Genomic DNA, 23,717 nt, shown 5'->3' with positions numbered 1-23,717 from the left:
AATTATATTTCTCACTTAAAATATGTTGGAAAAGAGCTGGTTGCCTATCAGCTGCTTTACATGTGTTTGTGGATGGTTGTTATTTATTTGCTTCAGATTTTGGAAGCTAGAAATGACATTACCAAAAAAAATGGGATTTTTTTTTTTTTTCAGTGCTGAGAAGAAAAATATGTCTCACTGCTTTTGTTTGTTTTGTTTTCAAGCTCCAGGTAAAGTAGTGAATCTCACAGTTGAAGCCTTAAATTATTCAGCTGTAAATCTGATCTGGTTTCTCCCTCGGCAACCAAATGGAAAGATAACTAGTTTCAAGATTAGTGTGAAACATGCAAGAAGTGGAATTGTAGTGAAAGATGTCTTGGTTAAAGTAGAGGACCTTCTGTCTGGGAGGTTACCAGAATGTAATGTAAGTGCTATAAACCTTTTAAATTAGAAATAGACTCAAGACACAGCATGTAGTTTTCCATTTGAATTTTGGGACATAAAAAATTTGGAGGCTTGCTTTTCAGAACAATCCCAAATATGCTACAAACTCAGGCCCTAGGCAAGATATAATCGTGAATCATAGAATGGTTTGAAGAAAACCCTTTCTGCCCAAAATAGTTTAAATGGAATACTTTTCCTTGAAAATCTCAGTTTAATCAAAGTAAAAGTATTAAGGGTCAATTTGGTGTCCTTTTAACAGAAAATGATGAAAGAGATAATTTTGGGTTTTCTTTTTTTTTAATTTTTGTTGTTTACACCAGAATTTATGAGGGATATGTTTTGACAGTGCAGACATAGTGCAATATTAAAAACTTATATATAGTATTACAATGCCTTTTATATTTTTAATGCATGCCCCATTTTATGTATCAAATTTCAACATTATTTAAATAATTTTTCTATCAAAATAAGATCTACTATTAGCAGAGTGATTTAAAAAAAAAAGTTTGAGTCTGAGTTGTTCTTAAATTCATTGAAAAGTTTCTGAATGTTCAATATTCATTGGATCTGGACCTGTAACCAATGTATACCTTTTAAAATTACCTGAAGAAAATTTTCCAGCATTTATTCTTCATTTCCTCTTTATTCAAAGCAGAAGTTACGATTTCCTAGATGTAAAGTTGTCTTTTTTTCTTTTTTCTTTTATTTTCTTTTTGTGGTGGTGTTGCTTAGGTTTTTTTTTTCAGATTGCTACTGTTAGTATTTTAATAAAAAGTGTATTTTTTAATTAGAAAATTTTTTAGGACTTTAGTTTCAGATTTTATTGGGTATATCATAGGCATTATGAAGTTTCCCACTGAGAAAAGACACTACCACCAATTGAATCGTAAGCACTGGCTATTGTATGTCTAGCAGTTTTTCAGAGTGTCTCCTGACAGGGTTTGGAGAAAACCCTTGTCTGGTCTCATCCATTATATATGGATATATGTATGATATATATACGTGTATAGTGTGTATAACATACATGTGTTGTAGAACAGCCTCACTAGGGCTCTTTTTTTTAAGAGACTGAACACTGAAATTGGAATCTGGGATTAATCAAAGGAATTTTAGAGAGTTGGTTCTGTTCAGTCTGATTTGAGAACTTTTGGGATAAAGCAGAAAATTCTAACCCTGTCACTATCAGGATGTACTAATAATGTCTATTAATGAAATAACCTAAATTTGGGGAATTGAGGTATAAAAAAACATAAAAAGGAGAACCAATTTGGGGTAATTCTATTTCAAAGGTGGTCTGCCGTTTTTGTTCTACATATATTTAAAATTAAAGGCTATAGATGCAGCTTCTAATTTTTCATATTTTGTCTTTGTAGGAGAACAGTGAATCCTTCTTGTGGAGTACTACCACTCCTTCAACTACATTTGGCAAATCCACAATTCCTTCACGGACTACGGTTACACCAAGTACAGAAGCACCTAGTCAAATGAGCTCTGTTTGGAATGAACCCATTAGTTTTGTTATAACTAACCTCAGACCATATACCACCTATCTCTTTGAAGTCTCTGCCGTTACCACTGAAGCAGGTTACATTGACAGTGCAATTGTCCGGACACCAGAATCAGGTATACACTGCTTGCAGATGGAAATACCAGTTTTATATGAACACTTCAAAATGTCAGTGTGATGTTATGTGTCAAGATTCTTCAGTACAAGTCTGTCTTTGTCTGTATCATTGTCTTGTATTTGTGGAATTCCTTAATTTTATCTGATGGACTCAACTGAAGTATATATACACCTATTAATGTGTCTAATAGCATAGAGTGAGTGGGAGCTCAGTTGTTATTAAAAGTCAAAGATACCAAAGTGTGCCCAGGATGGATCAAACGTTATGAAAACCTGAGGATAATTTCAGAATTAAAATAATGGCACATTGGAAGGAGAATTAAAAATACAAATTGATATGATGTCAGGCACAGTATTCAAAAAGTATGTGCTTTGTATACATAGCAATGCACTTAGAGCTTCTTTGACTTCGTAGAAAAAAGAGCAGTATAAGGAAGATCCCTGTCCCATAGTTCCTATTGCAGAAAATTTTTCAGTGCTGAAGATATCTTTAAACACTAAGAAAGTTGGTTTTGGATTACCTGTAATGCACTGAGAAAGTTAGAAATGGAACCAAAGGTTGTCCAAGAGCAGGAGCTTTATAGTGTCTTACATAGCGGGCAACATTATTAATAGAGCCATGTCAAAAAAGCATTCTAGAAGAATGTTATTCCTGCTTTCCTTTTGCTAGTATATCCTTCTTTTGCCCGACACAGTTTGTTACTGGGTTCCCCTTTCATACACCCAGAATTCATAGCATTGTTCAGATGAAAAGGCTGTTCATTGAATTGCTTTCCCAGAATTAAAATATCCTTATTTTGTTGTTCTGCCTAGGGTTAATGTAGTTTTGGAAAGTTTCTGTTCTCATGATCTCAGGGCTAATTTCCAGGGCTTATTTTCACCCTGTTAGCATCCTAGGATAGGTGCTCTGGTAATGAGAAAACCCTGGAAAGTGATTAGAAGCTTTTTCAATGAGGTTTAGTTCTGCCAAATACCTAGAAAAAGGTCAGCTGTTTGAACACGTAAGACCTTCAGTCGTTGCATACTGGGTGCCTGTACATTCAGGGTTCATGTGTTTAAATATGGGAAAAGGGAGGTTGAGCTACTGGTCAGTGTGAGTGGCTGTGTGGTGTGCACAAGGCCACAGGCACAGTCAGCCCTTATGGCCCAAGCCTCAAGTCCTTCCTCTTAGCAACACAGTGGTACACCCAAGTTTCTGGATCCACCTCTGGTAGATCCTCACCTGATGAGCATTCAGGTGCTTGTTAAAGTGCTCCCTCCCCTGTGAGTCTTGTATGTCTGTGTGCTGAGGAGCCTCTCCAGAGGCAGCTGTAAATTTGCTTGGTGATTTGTTAGGAACACAGTATGAGTTAATAGATGTTTTGCTTAATTATTTTTATTTTCTTACCTTTCATTTACTTCAGTGGGAAAGATGTTTTTACATCTTGTATTGACACAGTTTATATATATATATATATGTATAGCCTATGTAGTAAAATCATGATTTAGGAGTGTCGCTTTGCAATTACTGTAACAGTTTCCACTTCCAATATCAAGCACCATCATCCAGTCTCTCTGTAATTACTGAACTCCCCTTTTCCATGCACCTTGGTTCTTACAAGAATCTCTTTAGTGTCACACTAGCCACTGCTACCATTTTTACCAGTTTTCCCATATGGCCAACCTCACATTTCAATCCTACACTGGAGTGTCTGAGATGAGGCTTAAAGGAGAGGAAATGATGTATTGTCATTTCTGATAGCAAGTGGGAGGATGGAGACCGCATTTGTATTGAATATCACTTTCCTGCTCACACAGAAGCATGACACGGAATTGTTGCCATGCCAATTTCACTACACAGATGAGGGTCATGTATGTCCCTGCTGTATAGCTCATTGAAATTCCAAAAATTATTTCTGTCCCATTCCAACCAGAACTTTCTGAGGCATGCTGAAGCTCTCCTGCATTCTTGACAAAGATGACTTTTTTCTTGCTTCAATTTTTGAAATAGGGTACTTTGAAAAAAGTATATTAAAATTGTTTCATTATAAATCTGTTTTTGAAGACTCAGTATGCAAATATTTCCTTTGCTGGGATGGCTCTCAAAGGGAGGCACTTCTACGAAGAGAAAAAGATTTAAACCTTGAAAAAAAGTCAGACACTTAAGATGATGCTTCAGAATTATGTGCAATTGTAGCTGATGCAATTTGCATAACTAAGAATTATTAAGTAGTCATCACTGATCAGTCCATAGCATATCTTTCAGGAATGGCATAATTTTTCATTTCATTCACATGTACTTTAGTTTTTCCAAAAGATTATAGTATTTTTTAAGAGTTAAATTGCATATTTGTTTACAGGATCAGTCTGTATTTCCAGATTGGCTTAAATCTCACTCATGATATAAAGACCTGATTTGGATAGAAATTTATTTCAAGAAGTTCCCATAAGTTTACTTGCATATGCAGCATTTTTGAAAATCAGGTCTGTTTTTACTCTATATGGATGTAAAAAGTGTCACTTTAGTTACTTTGGATCCAGATTTTCATCTGAATAGTAATCTCTAATTAACTTCTCGATGCTGTAAGGGATGCTTTAGAAAAGGCAGGGATCGGATTCCATAATCACTTGAGTATTGGACTCACTAATTTACGTGAATAGTTTAATGAATAAAGCAAGCTGTTCAAGTGTGATATGTTTTTGCATGCTTAATTGGTTCCAGATTTGCCTTTTAGGATAGTAATGTATATCATTAATACTGTTGGAAATCTTCAATATGAAGTACTGTCTGTATGAAAAAAAGAACATGTTTAAAGAAGAAAAATGTAACCGATGTGAGGTCTCTGTTACTGAGCCTCACAATCATAATTGAGCATTATCTGTCTGTAACCTATCATGATGGAATCCACGATAAACTTGGTAGAATCCGTACCACCTTTGTCTTTTAAGGATTGTTTGCATCCTACCAGCTCTATTTGATACCTTTTGTAAGCATTACCTTAAAGAAATGAGATAAAATAAGTAATTTTAATGAACTTCACTTCAGAATATGTAATGGTTATTTTAAATGCATAGCTGGCTCATGGAAATCCTAATATAAATTATTTTATGTTCAAAGACTTTTTCCAATATTGTTTAAGTTCCAGAAGATCCACCACAAAACTTTGTCAAGAGCAACATTACAGCAAAGTCTTTCTCAGTGATGTGGGATCCACCAACCATAGTAACAGGAAAGTTTAGTTACAGAGTTGAGCTGTATGGACCATCAGGCAAGTCTGAACTAATGATTTTATTTCTTTTTCATTTGTTGTGATTATTTCCTTACACTTGCATTCTTAGTGTTTCTGTCAGTCAAGAATAAATATTTGAAAGCAGTACTATGTATCATTTTGATTGTTAAGCTTTTTAATAGTTTTTAGATCACTTTTAAGGGTCAAGTCTGCCCATCATTAGAAAGAGTACGCAATGAAATTCACATTAGATATTCTTAATGGAGGAAACCGGCTTTCCCCATTCTTTTAGAGAGATGGCAAGCTAAACTCACAGCTGAATTAGGGTGCTTATATACCCAAAACATTCTTTAGCTTACCTTTATTCTTTTCTCTTTTTGTTAAAGATTTTTGGAGAAGTTTCCGCCTCAAACTCAGACTCAACTGTATGAGTCTGTTTTGGTGGGGTTTTCTTTTTTTAACTCAAACACAAATGTTTAAAGAAGTTACATAACTCCATATAGTTAAGTGAGAAGTAAATGAGCTGTATAATAAGGTATTTATGGGACCACACAGAAAAAGCAGTCGAAATGAATTTATAAAAAAAGAATAAGTGCCCACCTCTTAAAACCCATGTCTTCTTGAGATGGTTTGGGGGGATTTTTTCAGGCATTTGGTATTATTTCCAATGAGGTTGATGCCAAGCTAATTTTGTCACAAATAAGTTTGACTTTTCCTTGTTCATCACCCTGGAAAGTAGCTATAGTTACTACAAGCCAGTAGTGAACTGTTTTAATTTCTGAGCTAGGATCTCCTCGTTTTTCATTCCAGGTCATATTCTGGATAACAGCACAAAAGATCATAAGTTTGTGTTTAGTAACCTTGTACCCTTTACAACATACGACGTGTACGTTGGTGCTGAGACAAGTGCTGGGGTGGGGCCAAAGACAAACCTTACGGTTTTCACTCCTGCAGATGGTAAGTAAGCATAAAGAGTGAAGTAAATGAGCTGTATGTGATAACTAGTTTTGCTTTCCCCTTGAAAACCCTTGAGATAGTTTGCAAAGGAAAGAATGTGTGTATTTTAAGAACCTTATGGGAGGGATGATAATGAAAGAAATTAGATAAAAATTGATGATGTAGATTTATTTCTCCATCTTTTTTTATTTTTTTTTATTCCCTCGAGTTTCTACACTGTCACTAAATTTTACTTGCTATCAGGAGCCTTCGGGGATTGTGACAGAAACGCCGATTCTACCTGAATGCGAGTGGTTATTTTTAGGCACGGTAATTAAGTTGCAGGGCCCCCTCTCATCCGTTAGATGGCAGCAAGTGGAAGAGAAAGAACAGCTCAGGGTTCCCCCACGATTGGTTTGTTCAGCCCCGATGTTTCTTATTAAACATCTCGTTTGGCTAATTTTCACCGAATCCAAGGCCCCATACCAGTTTCCAGTGGAGCCACCTGTACCAGAGACCATAACGCTGAGGCAGACCCAACATCGAGGCCTTGTCCTGGGGCAGTCAAGCAGTTGGTTCTGTCCCAGAGCCATCCCCTTTGTTTGGGAGCTTGGGCTCACTAGGTGAGAGTTCCTTGCTCAACAGAAATGCAGTTTTAATTTTATGAAGTTTATGTGTGTTCGAGATCGTGTAGAATTATGGTTCTGCAGCTGAGAATGCAAGCAGGAAAAATTTGAGGATCAGCGTGTAATAGGCAGGCAGCTTCAAAATGGTTATTTTTGTGTTGTGTTTACACCACACAGCACAAATTTAGAAAACGTCTCTGTCAGTGATTGCTGCAATGCTTGCTGCCAGGTTGTCACAGCAGGAGGAACACCTATCCTTATTTATTGTAATCTTTCCTGAAGTATCCAAAGTATCAGCTTTTCTCAGCTCTCAGAGAGACGTGGCCTGACTCAGTACAGCCGTGCTCATCTTCTCCCTCAACTCCCTGTCAGAAGCCAAAGAGGATTTTGGTGATGGTCGTGGGGTTTAGAATGGCAGAATGTCTCATCGTAATGCCAAATCAACAAACCTTCACTATGGAAGTAATTTCAAGTTTGTCTTTTTCTGCAGTATATTGGAAAAAAAAAATTAATTTCAAATCTGACTATCATTCTATTGACTATAAATGTTTCTGATCTCCAGCAGTCCTGAGTAAATTACAGTATCATTAGTACTCTGTAGTTAAAGGAGAAATTGAACCAAAACCTGTTATGAAAATGAAAGATGCATCGTATTTTTTTTCAGCTTTTTACTTACAGTAAGTTAGCAAAGGTTGTCTTGCTTCCACACTGACTTTAGAAGAGCTATCCTGATTTACATTATCTTGAGATTTGATCTTATTTGTACATAAGTCACATGTAAAAAAAAAAAACAAACAAAAAAACCAAACAAACCTCTGTGCTTATTTTTAGAACTGTAACTTGTTTGCCAAATAAACCCATGTGAAGTAACTATCAGCACAGCAGCAACTCAAAAGATAAGGATATGAAATTTGATTGAATGCCTACTGTACTTTGCACACAGTGCTGAGAAAGCTTGCAATAATCGAAGATGTTTAATTAAATCCACTTTGGTCTTGAATATTTAGTCCCAGGTGCTGTGTCGGATTTACGTCTAGCAGAAGTAGAAGCCACGCATATAAATATTGTTTGGAGGAAGCCACGACAACCAAATGGAATCATTACCCAGTACAGAGTTAAAGTACGTGTGCAGGAAACAGAGGTGACTCTAGAGAACACGATTCTTGGAGGACAAAATAAGGTATTCAGTTCTTTGTTTTAATATGGGTTTCTTTGCTAGATTCAGTTTGCTTCTCTGCCTTATCTGATAGGTACAGACTATGGAATTAGCCACCACAGATGAGTTGTCAATGCTTTTAAAAGCCACCTTCCTCACTCCACCGTCTTTCTCTGGCTGGGTTTTAAAGACATTCCGATAATGCTGTTTCCACAACCAGAAAACAATAAATAAATCTGGTGGAATGATCCAGAATTACTTAGCCACTGAAGGCAGGAAGCCAGAGCCCGCAGCCTTTTAATTCCTAGCCTTTGAGTTGTTTGCAGCATAGGGTGACCTAACAGTAAGAGTGCAGATTTAGGTGTGTAGATTGACACAGAGTCACTCAGGCAAACTCCTAGAAGATGTGAGTATGAATCCCAAGGAACTGAATTCAACATAAGTCTCCCAGGGCTGGTCCAGTACTCTGCTTGCAAGGAAAGCACCCCTAGAATTTCTACTCCATTTGTGTCCTTGAAGTTACATGCCTAATACTACATGCTTAACTCCATGCTATGGTTGTATATTAAGGATAACTGTGAACATCTAACAGATCAAATCTTTCCAGAGACTTACACTGTTAGTCAGTCTCGCTTCTGGGTTTTGGGTGCTGATGTACTCTACATGCTTAGATCTACAGAACAGTATACGCCTAGCAAATGTTCAGCTCAGGATTGAGTGCTTTCTGATGTTGGTCTTAATTCTTAACATAGGAAGCCAAAGTTTGGATAACTCCTTTTTGTAGACAGTGATGTCTTTGGATCTGACAAAGAATCTTAAGGATTTTTATATAGAGCTCAGTGAAGTAGTTTGCTTTCAAGTTGAATGATAAACATTAAATAGAGCCCTGGAGCCAAACATTAAATAACAAGGAAGAGCGAGGGGGTGGGGGAAATGAGGATAAGCATCCATTCATTAAAACAAGCAGGCATCCTTGGAAAATGAAAGTATATAACTCTATAATTAAAGATTGTATCATAGTCAAGACACTGAAAAAATTGTCTGAAAGGATATGTTTTAATGATGGGATTTTCTAATTTTTGAGTTCTTAGTTTAGCGTCATTGCTGTTTTATTATAGTTTATTGACTGTAATTTTCTAATTAAAAACCAAACTATAACAAGCTTTAGTTTATTTAGAACCCCACTGACCCAAGCTTAAAGCATCTACAGGATTCGAACTGTTTGATCCACAGAGTTAGCAGTACTCAATACCAAGGAGCATTAAAAGACTGTTACCTTCTAAGGGGAAAATCCCCAAAGGCAAAAAATATTTCCACGTGAGTCGTCATTTTTCTATATAATGTTAGTGAAGATGAGGCATATATAGCTTTTACCTGTTGGTACTGAGGTGAGAGATGCTATATCTCTCTGGCTAATCCCACCTAGCTGCAGCAGTAAAAAAGCTGCTTTGCCCTCTCTCCACCCGGAGTCTGTAGGGAGAAGGGTAATGTGTATTAGTTACATCACTGTAAAAGCATCTCTTTCTGGCAGTGAAGCAGGCCATATGTGTGAGTGGGGAGTGTTCACAGATGACAGCAGAACAATTTAGAGACACTGGAGCCCTGGATTCGGTCCCAGATTCTGAAGGGGCATAATGATCTAGTGCTTACACACCATTTTGTACCTATGCTCTAGCCTGTCTCTCTTTTCTTTTCTGCTTTTGTTGTTCTCTTTGTAGCTGCTTGGGAGTTGGACTCAATGATCCCTTGAGGTCCCTTCCAACCCCTAAAATTCTGTGATTCTTGGTCCTTTTGTATCTACCACCATCCCTTTCCAACATTTGCCTTTTGTCCCTTCTGTCCTATGGACCTCTGTATCATTTACCTCCCTCTCGCTCTCCTTTTTCGCACAGATAGTCCCTTATTTTCCCTCTCCCCTTCCTTTCATTAGCTTCCATTTTTCTCCATCTCCCCTTATTCCCTCTCAGCAATCTAGCCAACATTTATTCCTTTTCTCAAGGCCCGAGCAGTGGCATCTGCAGCCCTCTTGTTTTCAGTACCCAGAACATAATTAGTACAGATGGAGTCTCCTAAACTCAAACAAGTACTCAATGTAACTCCATGGATATAGCATTAAAGTTAAAAGTCTTGCTGTAAAATTGCCACTATAAACCCCGTTTAAGAACAAAAAGAATGTGGTGTTTGTTTAAAAAATAAAAGTTAATAAAAAGTTGTATGCTACTGGCAGCTGAGCTTTTTAATTAGAAATATTGTATGTGTAAAGTTAATTATTATAATGACAGAGAATTTTTGTATACCAACATTTATGTAGTGTGTGTAAATATATAAATATACAAATATGCAAACATTATTTCTACATTGTATCTAAATTTAATTAAATAATTTAGTAATGATGTGGTCTGTGGTTTCTTTTTGTATTTCTAATTCTTAGTATATGCTTGATTCTTTGGAACCATACGAGACAAATGAAAACATCAAACCTTCTGCCACTTGGAATTCAATGGAAGCAGCCAATGAATTCTATGAAGGTTCAGCTGAAATGTTTCCCAGCATTCAGACAGCTTCCCCGGTAAAATTTACAAGTGTATCTGGTGATAATTTGCCTGCTATAAATGGAGCTGCAGAATTACATTCTGCATTAGGTGAGATATTTTAGGGTATCTTTCTATCTGCTCCGTTGCTCTGAAGGACCCCCATCACTGTCCCAGATATGATCTTTAGCACATGGTTCAAGCGAATTATGAATGGTTCATTTGCTGGAGTCGGATTTTTTTACTACCAAATAACCTTCTGTGGCAAATGGGAATGCCACACAGGCAGGAACTAGCCCCTTGTCACCCAGCTGACCTTCTTCCCAGTGAAAGGAGCACCCGAAAGCCATCAGCCAAGCTGCATAGACAATCAGTTATTACAGTTGCCAAAGCAGGTGTGATTGTCAGGGATTAACATATCTCCAGGCCCTTCAGAGACCTTGATTTCTCTAAGCCTTTTGACTAATAGGTTTCCAAATGTCAGTGAAGGTAAATAGGTCAAAAAGTTACAACTTTGCTATATGGGTGACAAACAGGTGGAGATGACCCCATGACATGGTGATGTCATTAGTGTGTACACTTGTTCTGTATTATCAATGGACCAGTGTTTCTTTACCGAGTATGGATATTTACAAATCATTAAGCAAGCCTCAGCAGACAGGCAGGGACTTAAAATACCACTCTATTTTTACAGTGAATTTTTAACAGTAAGGAGAAAGTCAAGTTTTTATATTAATATTTTTATTAAAGCCACTGGATTCTTTCATATACACCAGTATCTAAAACCAGAATTTAGTTCATAAATTTAAACTACAGTGGATCTTTTCTGTACTATATTAACCCTGAAGAATCCTCTGTGTCATACAGAGAAAGGTACAATGCTTTAAATGCAAATATTCTTCTTACAGCCTCATTCAGCTTGAGTTATGGAGTTGCTAAAAGATATCTGTGTTGCTGAATTGATTTCAGACAGCATTTGACGAAATCTAGCATACAAGTATTATTTTATCGTAGTAAAAGCTGTTGACAGCTAAGTTTTAAACAGGATCTGCTCATTTTTAAATGCCTTCATTTTAATGCTGTTTTCTAAAAGCACTGAGCTTGATACCCAAATATGTCAAGCACCCACACTTTTTCATGTTGCAGTGGCATGATGACTCCTGTATAGCAGAAGATTTTGACTAGCACAGTTGGAAATCGAACTTTATTTCAGATGCAGTAAAACCTCTTTGTGGGCATGTATTAGTTTTTCGTTCTGCTGACCACAGCTCTCCTGCTAAAAATACTAGTGTGAAGGGATCTGCAAGGGGAGCCATTTCAAGTATAGTTATTACAGCATCTTTGGGAAGGCAAGGAAGAGGGAATGTCTTTCTCAAAAAAAAAACCCCAAAACAACCCCACAAACAAACCAGAATTAAAAGCTCCATCAGCCTGGGAGCCATAGTTCTGAAGTCACTGGAGAAACTAGGCCATATATGAATATGCTTTTTAGTAGTTCCTGGGAGATTTCTCTCAATGTTTTTATTTTGGGTTTTTTTTTTGAGATGTCTGTCTGTATAAAGCTCATGATATTAGTCTTGCCCATTCAATCTTGCACCTAGGCCAGTCTTTCTATTGCACCCATGAAAAAGGACATGTAATAGCATCTCCTTCATTCAGTTAAGGCGTAGAGTTTAAGCTTCTCTTTGTATTTTGTAATTGCCATGAAAGTTGGGTCTTTTGTAATAAAATAGTTCCAAGTTACCATGTCAAATTGAGTGTAGAATGCAGAAGAAAAAATAAAGAGCTTATGAGTAAGTAACTATTTCTCTCTTTAATTGTAGATAATCTGTATCCCATTAACATTTTGGACGAAGAACAGTCCTATGTTATAAAGGGTCTCACGCCTTTCACAGACTATGCAATCAGCGTGTCTGCTTTCACTGCTGTTGGAGAAGGACCACCATCAGTTCTTACAGTCAGGACACGTGAACAAGGTAAAATGTTGTAACTCTGATATATTGATACACAAGACTTCTTTAACTGAACTTTTAAAGGGGTTTTTTAATAATTTATTTGCCTTATTGTTATATTTTTCTGCTTTTGTTTTAGTTCCAAGCTCAGTACAAAATATATCTTACAAGAATATTAGTTCCTCCTCTATTTTGCTGTACTGGGATCCTCCAGCAAATCCCAATGGGAAAATCGTTCACTATACCGTTTATGCAATGGAACTGGATACAGAAAGAACATTCCACACAACCACTTCAAATAACAGCTTGCTTATTACAGGTACAGTGCAAATGGAATTTAAAAAAATCCAAATGCATTATAGAAAATCGGGTTTTTTTCCAACTTTTTGATGTAGCCATTTGCAAGGTAGGAGTACCAAATCTTCCACATCCACACACATAGTACACCACTGCATGTAAAAGCAAGGTTGGGACACTTGTGACAGACCCTGTGTGCTGTAGAGGGATATGTAGAGAATGTGAGATGAGAGGAGAGGACTAGGTAAGTCAAGCAGTAATTTGTAAAATCTACTAATTAATACTTTGTGAAAGATACTGAGTAGTAATTTGTGAAATTGATTTCTCCTTGGAATTTTTTACTCAGCCCCTTCTTTTCACATAGGAACATATTCCTAAATTGTCAATTCTTTTTCAGACTAGAATTTTTTACAATATTTGTCTGATATTAATAGCAATTCTCTTCTTTTAAGGTGATAATTTCAATATTAATTCAAGAAAATGTATTTCTCATGGGGTTTCAGACATCCATTTATGCTAATCAAAGTAAATACATATAGAATAAAACCACACATCTTCTGTTTTGACACATTCTTAAGACTATTTACGAAGTTGAAACCGACTGACAGTTAAAAATCTGTTGATTTGATTGAGTGCTTATTTGGCTCTCCAAATAAATAGTATTATATGTATTTTGTCCTTAAGGTGATAAATATGTATCAAAAACTTCTAGAACAATAACCTTTTATAGTTTTAGAAGTAGCTGTGAGGAAAAAAATGTTTAAGCAGTCAACAGTCAAGATTTCTTTTTTTTTATGTAATCCTTTTAGGTTTAAAAAAGTACACAAATTATAAAATGAGAGTCGCAGCCTCAACCACAATTGGAGAAAGTGCTTTATCTGAAGAGAATGATGTTTTTGTGAGAACTCCCGAAGATGGTAAATACATTGTTTGCAATGGTGGTTTGATTTCTATATTGAAGTTTGCCTTTCTTCAGAAGACTGGGCACATACTTAAGGAAAGGAAGAAAATGTACACATAAAATCAATGTTTGTTGCAATTATTAGTCTCATATCAGTCATTCAGCCCGTTTTTAGGTAAGTGCTAGAAATAATATTGGAAGCCGCAGCATGACCAGCAATCAACTAATTTCAACTCTGATAAACAGATGGGAAGAAAACTGCAGGACTGAGGTTAATTCACTGAAAAGAGCATGTATCTAGACCCTATTTAAACCATAATTCTCTGGGAGTCCAGTTTCTCTCTTTTTTTCTTTTTTTTTTCCTTTTTTTTTTTTTCCCACCTGTGGAAATAGCAGCTTTCAATAACTCAGAGTTCACATTGTAGTCTATAATGGTATGTTTGGGTTGTTTTTTTTTTTCACACTGAGTGATATTATATGCAATTGTTTCTATAGAGGTTTGGGGCTTGATGTGCTCTAAAACCAATCAATAGTTTTAATGTAACGTATAATACTACCTTATGGAGATTTCTGAGTCTTTGCTTGCTTACAAGGCAGTCTCCACCCATGAAGGCACAGGAGGAGTAGCTGGAGTTGCCGTTGGCTTCCGCAAAAAGAACACAGGAATTTGATTTACAGAGCTGAGTCATGTGTTAAACTTTAATCTTTTATCATTTATATAAGGCTTATATTTTCACTGGTTTCAGCAAAGTTTTACCAAAGTAATAAAAAAAAGTAATTGTCCAGCTGACATTTCTCTCTCTCATTGCCTAATATACTACAATACAGGAAAAATAATTAAGTGGGAATAAAAGAGCACAATGGACAACAGGATTAAAAATCATAGGGATTTATGAAGCTTTGGTGATATGAATAACTAATTAACCAAAATATCAAATTAAACCGTGAAACTTAAAGTGCTCGTAAATTTTTTAAAGGTTGCATGCTTTTATGCTGTTAGCCTTTGCAGAGAAAGGGCATATCACAAGAACAGAACATTATCTACCTAAATATATTTTTCACTGAAAGTTTACAATTCCTTGCCTTTGAGCATTACAGAAATTTGTTCAGAGTGGAGTTTCAGGCCAGGAGATAAGAGGTAAGAGCTGTGTGCAAGCCTTGAGGAAACTATTGAGAAAACCACAATAATTCCTGCCTTTTTCTTTTTTAAGGCTATGTGTAATTGCTCTTCTTTAGTTTTCCTGAGTAAATCAGGTTGAGATTCGTGCCTCCTAACTTTATCTAACCTAGGAGTGAAAACTTGTTTGACTCCTGAAAAGAATGATACCTCACTACATTTGTCTTAGGTCACATGTTAGGATGGACCATTAGGATGTTCCATCCTAACTTAAGTGAGTTTAAAGGCTCTTGCATTTAAATGTTTTACTGTACTAGATAAATTACAAAATACATTTCAGTTGAAAATTAAACTTCTTCACATGGAAAATATCCATGTGGGCAGGCTTGTCACCCGGACTGCTCATCCATTACAGTTAACGCTTTTCATTCACAGGCTCAGAAATCAGGAATTGAAGTAGTTCGTAAAACCTTTAGGACAAAACCAATTAATGATAAGTTCTGAAATATCTGGATATATGCATTTGTACACCAACTGAATCACATAATCCTGGGTTCTTAGTACATTTTAAAAATTTTTTATGAACAGGTTATTTCAGGGGTGAAGTGATGAAGCCTTCAGAGGAATCAAGATTGACATTCAAAGGTGTTTTTATCCATAAGTGCATCCCACTCACTCCTTCAACACTTCCATGTGTTATTAGCTCACTGCAGTCACATGAACTCATATGTTGCCTGTAGATTTAGCCAACACAGTACCCTGGAGGTAGATTTGTTTTGTGCATGACCTTCACACCAGCGTATGTGAAATTTACCCTGGGGTCTTCATGGTCATCAACCAGCAGCTGTATTGGTAAACTAAAGGGAATTTAGTTACACTGCATGTAGTCCCTTTCTTGGTTGAGTGAAATAAAATGGGTTGTTGTTTAAGAAAAAAGTAGTAAGGTGGCATTCAGCTAGATTTAAAGAACTCAAATTTGGGGAAAACAGTGAGAGGATTTGAAGGATCAGTCTGCATGAGAGCAGTAGACAAGAAAATATTTTTTCATATTAATGTAGTTTTGGATGGATTTATAAGTGGATGAGAAAAACTAAAGCATCTGGAATGCAAAAAGATACATGGTTTTCTGAATGGAAAGGAAAACATCAAAATTAACAGAGAAAATGTGGTAAGGCTTTGAGATGGAGAGTGAGTGAGTGGGTGAGTGCCTTTTGGAACAGTTAGCTGATTTAACTGTTAGGATCCAACAGGCTTCAGAGATCAACCCTATATTCAATTAATTGTTTCAGAGGTGTTTTTTCTCTTTGATTTCTGTATTGCAGAGCCAGAATCCCCACCTCAAAATGTAGAGTTAATAAATGTGACTGCAACAGAAATAAATCTGAGATGGTTACCACCTGAGCAGCCTAATGGTCTCATAACTCACTTTGAAGTTCTGTACAGTGACTCCAATGATTTATTTATTAAAAATGCTTCATCTACAAGTATATCACTAAGTGAAATGAAGCCATACACTCTCTACAACATCACTGTCAGAGCATTCACCAGACTTGGCCATGGGAATCAGTCATCTTCCCCACTTCTGGTGAGAACTTTGGAAACTGGTAAGTATGCAAAGTTTTTTAAAAATCTAAATTTTCTGGAGTCAACTGCTTTATGGTGGTCTTTGATACCTGGAAGATTGGTTTTAACATTTTTTTAAGTATGTATTTGCCTTGCTCTGTTTCTCACATTTTTCTCTGTAAGGAAAGATATGCATATGCTGATGTCTCTCAGAAGGGGCAGGGTGATGGTCGGACTACTTGATTGTTAAGATACATTGAAATCACTATGAGCTCCTTTTTCTCCTTGTTTTTGAAATGGACTTTGCTTTTTCCTTTGTGAAGTAGCAGTGATCTAGGCCTGCCTAACAAGTCAAGCTCCTAAGGAATAGGGATACAAACACCTGATTCTTAGATTGCATAAAACACTACTAATAATAGAAGCACCAAGCTAACATGATGTCTTTTAAGATTTTTTTTTTTTTTGGTCAGATACTATAGGTATGTAGACACATGTCCAACCGATGCAATGTCCTTAGACATAACCTTTTTTGTTGCTCTCTTTAACTTAGACATGCACCTTTTGTCTAAGTTGTACTTTAAGGCAGTTCTTTCTCAGTGCCTAACTCCCCTGATGAACAAAAATTTGGACTCCAGCTGCCTGTGACAGAGACGAGAACTGTAAAAACATCTTCTGAGATGAGAAGAATAAAGCCAAGGGAGAATCTGGAGAATAGAGCATTTTCAGTGAAACACAACTTGTTAATTGGCTGGTGTGTTTGACGAGCTCTTGGGAATTCTGTTACCATTCTACCATGAAATTAGGCAGAATTGTGGGCTGATTTCACTATACCTCATGACATTTATTCCCTTTCTGAATATTGCTTAGGCAGAAATTATTGGAAATCAGCTTCAGGCAATGTCACACATTTATGAGAATGCTTAAGGCATCCTTAAAACAAGTCCATGCATTATCTGACCTTTTGGGCAAATTGTACTCATTGTATTGTCATAGAATCATAGAATGGTTTGTGCTGGAAAGGGAACTCTAAAGTCATCTAGTTCCATTCCCCCCTGCCACGGGCAGGGACACCTTCCACTAGACCAGGTTTCCAGGCTGCTTAATTACAACTTTCTGGAATAAGACATATTATGTTATCCAGCCAGTTTTGGATAATAGAAAACGTACTTGTGTATTTGTTTGGGGAAAAATAGCCACATGTACACAAAACCCAGCTGTCATGATGCAGCCAAGGGCCAGCTGCTCCCACAGGGACAGGCAGCCAAGAGCTGAGGAGGTCCCTGGGCCAGGAGATTAGGGACCTCACTAGCCAGGACTTGTCCCACCAACCCCCAGGGCAGGTCTTGGGGATGGCAGCCAGGGGCAGTCCAGAGTCCAGATTACCAAACACTCCACATCGACAAGGCAGGTCTGAAGCTGAGCCAGGAAAGTAAATTAGCAGGTTCAGTGATGCTAATCAGGTCAGACACAGCCCAGTGACAGCTGGGCAGGTCTGTAGTGGTGGGGCCAAGCTAAGGTCAGGCTGTGACGTCAGGCTGTAAATCAGGGACTGGATCACTGGGTCTGTAGCCAAGCACAGCCATGGCAGTGATGCATCAGGAGATGTAGGTCAGAGACAGACAAAGCACCAAAGTCCCAGGTGAAAGCAGCTCTCAGAGACAATTGGTCAGCCCTGGCTCCTGCCTCACTGCAGCATTGCCTGGGAGTGTGTCACCAGCGAGAAGGAGACAGATAAGCCGGTCCTGAGCCCCAGCAGCCAACAACCCCAAAGGGGATGTTCTCAGGGCCCTTACAGCAGTATGTTAGGCTCCATTTGTTTTTCCATACAAGTATTCATACACTTTGTACAGATCACCCTGGGAAAAGTAAGAAAATACAGGTTGCTGACACAAATTATGTAAATAGTTATGCAAATTATGGCAGCACATCACTGCAAATCTTCTAACAATAGCGAACTTGGAGGACTGCAGTGATAATTATGGAGGATTAGAAAGTTTAGTGTCATGCTCCAGATTTTTTTTATCTGGCATTTTAAGATGATTTTCATCAATTATTAAAAAAAAAAAAGACCCAAACCTTGTTGTTCCAGCATGTGTCTGTCATGTGATTTTGATCTTCCAATTCAGCCTCTTTTAAAATTTATTTTGTACAAAATATGTTTACAATGTGTTTAATTCAAAACAGTTTAAGAACATGTTAAACATGTTTAACAAATTAATAAAACTGACTGAAATCTTCTATGAGTCTAAATTTTGTATTCTAGTTCCTGATTCTGCACCAGAAAACATAACGTACAGGAACATCTCATCCATGGAGATTGAATTATCATTTTTTCCACCATCCACTCTCAATGGAATCATCCAGACCTACACAATATATCTCAAGAGGACTAATGGAACTGAGGAGAGAGTCATAAACACCACACTTCTGACACTACGTATTACAGGCCAGTGTATAATGATCTGTAACTTAGAGCAACTGTGAATTGTTCTGAGAAAGGAGCAGCAGACTGATGCAGATCAATTAGTTCATTGGTTGAACATGATCGTTACTGTCTTTACATAAAGTTGCTTGCTACCTGTTTATCTGAACCTTGGACATTTGCTCTCTACTTACCTTTGCATCTTTTTCTATGCTCTGTCATTATTACTAAGGCACAACACAGCAGTTAATCATAGAATCATAGAAGCTCCTGAGTAGGAAAGGACCCATAAGGATCATCGAGTCCAGCTCCTGGCTCCACACAGGGCCAGACAAGTCAGAGCACGTGACTGAGTGCATTGTCCATGCTGGGAGCTTGGTACCTTATTCAGTAGATTGTCAGAGTACAGCCAAGGACAAACTGTAAAGCATTCTTGGAATATGAAATATAAATTGAATTAGGGCTTTGCACCTTCTATTATTCATGAAGAATACTTTGTGTTCAAGTCTTCCCAATGATTATTTCAGTCTCTAAAATCACAGATGAGTGTGATGGGCCTACCCAGCATTTCAAAACTACTTATACTCCATTAAAAAAAAAACTAATTTGGCCCACCAAATGAATGGCTTACTCAATTTTTGTTTATTTAGATTTAAAGAAATATACAGAATATACTGCAGAAGTGTCTGCTAGTACCACAATGGGGGAAGGCCTTCGTAGTGCACCTCTGCATATACTGACAGATGAAGATGGTAAGTCTGAACAGAAGTTACAATGTATCATTGTTTGCCTGCAGTCTTAAGCTAATCTTATGCTTCATGGCAGATGTGTGTAGGTTTTATATACTTTTTTGTAATATCTGTGTATTGATATCTGTATCTATCTACACACAAACATACACATCTCTCTATATAGCCTGATGTTTAATATGTTTATCATTACAAGCTGTGTGACATAGCAAAATTGCTGTGTGTGGACATTTGGTCTTACCAATATTTTATGTATTGAAGGAATCTTGGTTTACTATTATTTTAATCTAATACAACACATGGTAGAATTAAATACTGTGTTCTGTTCTGCAGACAAGAGAGCTGGAGAAAGGGAAAACCACCAAAAGCCATCTTGAATGGTCCAGGGACATTTCTGGTTCTTTTCTTTGGACATCTTTTGATTCTTCTAAACAGATGCATGTACAGATATGTGTATGTAGAGAGAGAATCAGAATTATTAACACTATGAAAATCATCCTAGTCCATCATCTGTTGGTTTGGACTTCAAATTGAGCCGGGGAGTGTTCTGCACTGCAGGCGGAGGGTTGAATCTATTAATTAGTACCATAGGTCAAAAAATCAGCAGAGTAGTTGTAAAATTATAGTTGTACTTTTAAGTACACAATTTAGCTGTGGGAAGTTACTATCGATTCCCTCTATAGTTTCTAAAGGGAGAATTCTGAAAAAAATTCAAAGCAAAACCTTAACATATGTGCTGTGACTCACATTTTGGAGGAGCCTCTGTCTGTCCCTCTCCATTGCTTAAGGATAACATGCCTGGCAACCCAGATTAAAGCACCATTGACACAAACACCCCACCAACCACTTCTAAATCAGGTCTCTCTTCATGTTCTGGAGACCACTGGCTTGCCTAAGATCCAACTTCTGATCATAATGGATCTTTGCAAACCTCCAAGATGTTGGTGAATGTCTTACATTCATGTCACGAATAATAAACTTTTGCTTGAGAGAAATGTTATTGGAGCTGTGGGAACAGCAAAATAAATCCATAGAGTATTTTTATCCAGATCAATGTATATTCCATTCCTCAGTGAAAAATATCCTCTGAATAAGAGCTGTAGAATGAACTGGACCTGCCAAATAGACAAGACATTCACAGTATGACAGATCTGTTATTATATAGCCACTGAGGATAATATAACAAGTAAAACACTAAATACAGCTGTCACTGTTTTTCACTAATAAATACAGACATGTACTGGATTCAGTGAGCTTTTGTTCATGAAATTTTTTTTTTCTTAAATGTACAGAGGTCTAAAACTTTTATGCCAAATTTTGAGGTACTAAATGAAGGAACAGCAACTGAAAAACAACAATCTTCATGATACACCACATGTGCTTTATTCTCAGGAACACAGTGTTCCAAAGTTCAGACCAAATGTTTCATAGATTTGCTAATAGCTATGCTCATATTCTCATTTTGCATGCATGACTACAGCTATGACCTGAATTTTTAGTCCATGATGCTCTTAGGTTTAATTTGAGAAAAACAAAAATAATTCTAATATTACTGCATAGCAATACATGTATCTGTGAATGAAAATACAGATTTTCTTCTCAATATCATGCTAATACAAAGCTTTATCATTTATGCATACATAGGTATATTTTTCCTCAGTAATCTTTATATGTACATTAGAGTAATTCAGCTAAAATGAGGGCAACAGTCTAACACTTCCATTTACTTACAGTTTCCCTACACAGTTGTGACATGGTGTCAAGTAGAGTTCACCTTGAAATTAATTTTAAGAGTCTCAGTCAATGCCTATCTTTGTTTGCCCTTGTGACATGTAAAATGTGTGAATGTGGTCCTTATTTGAGAGTGAATACATCTTACCACTGCCTAGTATCCCATGTATTTATCATCTCTCAATGCCAAGCTTATCCATTTTTCCACTTTTTAGTGCTTCGTATAATTCTTTACACACCTCTTTTTCCTCAGGGGAACTCTTCTGCTGTATTTTACATGTGTTCATACCTATAAAGCTCTTGCTTTTATTAGACAGGGAACAAAGTATTACAACAATGTAGTTGGCTGGTAGGTGAATCACTGTGACCTACCCGTTGCTCTGTTTTCTCATGAAGTACTTTTTCCATTGAATCACAGAAACAGATGTTCTAACACCACCATGCAAAATCTTCTTTTATCATCTGTCAGAAAAAGGAAAAGAAGCTGTGCTTTCACATTAGTTGGTAGATGCTGTGCTGATGTGCTACAAAGTTCACTTTCCATCACAAATAATTAAAAACCTATCTCAGGATGCAGTGTATCCCATCTATCTTAGCTGTTTAACAAGATGTTGTGTCCTATTCTCTCATTTTATAGCTCCAAGTTCTCCTCCAGAATCCCTGTCGGTAAAACAGTTGTCGGGTGTCACTGTGAAGTTGTCATGGAAACCTCCACTGGAGCCAAATGGAATTATCCTCTATTACACAGTTTACGTCTGGTAAGATTTTCTGGAAATAGTTCTGAGGATAAATATTAATCTGTAACCTATCAGGAATGTTAGGTTTTCCTTACACAATGTGTTGATTACATGTTTTTAGGGAACAAATATCCATCCAGTACTTAAAATACTAGCCTTTTGTATACACTAATTCAGACATAATGTAGTAGCTGAAAATCGGGGTATTAAATGTTTTGTAAATGTTCAACATCTTTCCAAAGGTTATATTACGGTAAATTAATTCAAGTTTAAATTAGAACATGGTGACTATTTTCATTGTACTCTGTTTAAGCCTATTGTAAGGCACAGCACAAGCCTATGCTAAATTGTCAAGTAGATTTGAAATAGGCTTAAAATAGAGAAATACTGCTTCCTTTTGTAGAAAGTATGTAAGAGCAATGCTAAGTCTTTCTTTGTACGTGTTATCCATTATATCTGCTGTTATATTTTCTATTTATTAAATTCATAACAAACAAGTATTTTTTAACATTATTTTATTTACTGTGTTTTCTATAATTGCATTTTCATTAATGATTTTTGTTCTGTCATCTCTCCTGGGAACTTTCTTCACCTTTAAAACAAAAAGTTTTGTCACTAGAAAGCTTGCAGCTTCTGTCTTATTCTCTGCATAACACAGTTTGGTCTGCTGGTGTGGCATCTATTCAGAGATCCATGTATAATTTCTACTGTGAGTGAAAAGGTTTTGTTATTAATCACTTTTAATCTATCACATTTATGCTGTAGCATTTTATTGCCACTACTAAGGTACAGGAAGCGAATACTGATGTCTAACTTATGAGATGAGACCCAGATGTGCAAATCAGAAGTCTGTATAAACACATTACAATTGAGCTTATGTTTATTATTTTAGTGCTGCTTGATGGTTTTGGGATAAATTTTGGGCTTGGTTCCTATTGATTTTTTTTTTTAATTATATAGCTTCTAGTTGAGTTGCTGATAATGTGAGCAGGAGCAACCTCTTCTGTTCAGAAAAGTTTAATTTTTTTGTCTTATTACTTCTACTGCAAGGTTTGGTGAACTTGAACCACAAAAAACCCCTAGAGACTATCCTCTAGCTAGGAAAGAGTTACTTCACAATAAGGATTATGGGTTTACTACAGTCTGTGGCTTAAGGTTATATGACTTTTTATCCTTATGTTGCCTTAATGCTTACTGCCTTTGTTATTCTGATATATGACTTAGGAAGAATTATTTTTTAAAACTGATAGTTAATCCATCTTTAAAAATATTTGAATTAAGCAACCACGTAACATTCTGCAGTAAGCCTCGTCCTTTTTCCTTCCACATTCTCTGTGCTCTGTCTTATCTGTCCTTACTGTGCTGTGTCTAAAATTAGAGAGGCATTAGGTATCATCTTGAGGCAAGGACATTAGAGAAAAACTCCTGTTGCCTTCAAAGGGGCCACAACTCTCATTCCTTGGAGGTTTTGTTTTAGTTTTTGGGGAGCAGAGGGAGGAGAGGAATTTTAAGTGCATAACAGAATTGTCTATACATAAGATGTATTGCAGGGTGAGATTTGACAAGGCAAACTGCTGTCCCATAGTCCTGCATTTGAGGGGCATTCAGTATATTTTGGGGGAGATTGGTAATTCCAGAGCTTCGCAAAGCAGAAAGACAAAGGTTTAATACAGATGTTAAATAAATGTTCCTGCTCTTAAGTACATTACAACAGCTACAGAAAACTTGATAAGCTTTCTTTAA

At 36.8% G+C, this 23,717-nt stretch overlaps 1 protein-coding gene across 1 annotated transcript in view; it reads left to right on the top strand.

Moving 5' to 3' along the window:
- PTPRQ (protein tyrosine phosphatase receptor type Q) overlaps window positions 1–23,717 on the top strand; it is a gene marked incomplete at its 5' end in the record, with an annotated part of 135,484 nt that overhangs the window by 35,437 nt on the left and 76,330 nt on the right. The window contains 13 exons of the mRNA XM_084272853.1: window positions 204–403; window positions 1,797–2,046; window positions 5,167–5,295; window positions 6,067–6,213; window positions 7,826–7,998; window positions 10,406–10,616; window positions 12,329–12,481; window positions 12,597–12,776; window positions 13,564–13,671; window positions 16,095–16,376; window positions 18,599–18,787; window positions 19,408–19,509; window positions 21,875–21,995. Coding sequence (XP_084128979.1) covers window positions 204–403; window positions 1,797–2,046; window positions 5,167–5,295; window positions 6,067–6,213; window positions 7,826–7,998; window positions 10,406–10,616; window positions 12,329–12,481; window positions 12,597–12,776; window positions 13,564–13,671; window positions 16,095–16,376; window positions 18,599–18,787; window positions 19,408–19,509; window positions 21,875–21,995 — 2,245 coding nt within the window. The remainder of the gene's footprint in view (window positions 1–203; window positions 404–1,796; window positions 2,047–5,166; window positions 5,296–6,066; window positions 6,214–7,825; window positions 7,999–10,405; window positions 10,617–12,328; window positions 12,482–12,596; window positions 12,777–13,563; window positions 13,672–16,094; window positions 16,377–18,598; window positions 18,788–19,407; window positions 19,510–21,874; window positions 21,996–23,717) is intronic.

Source organism: Gallinula chloropus, assembly GCF_964237585.1.
Source record: "Gallinula chloropus genome assembly, chromosome: 1".
Taxonomy (NCBI): domain Eukaryota; kingdom Metazoa; phylum Chordata; class Aves; order Gruiformes; family Rallidae; genus Gallinula; species Gallinula chloropus.
Note: the sequence above shows the minus strand (reverse complement) of the source record. Positions and strands in the feature narration are given on the sequence as shown.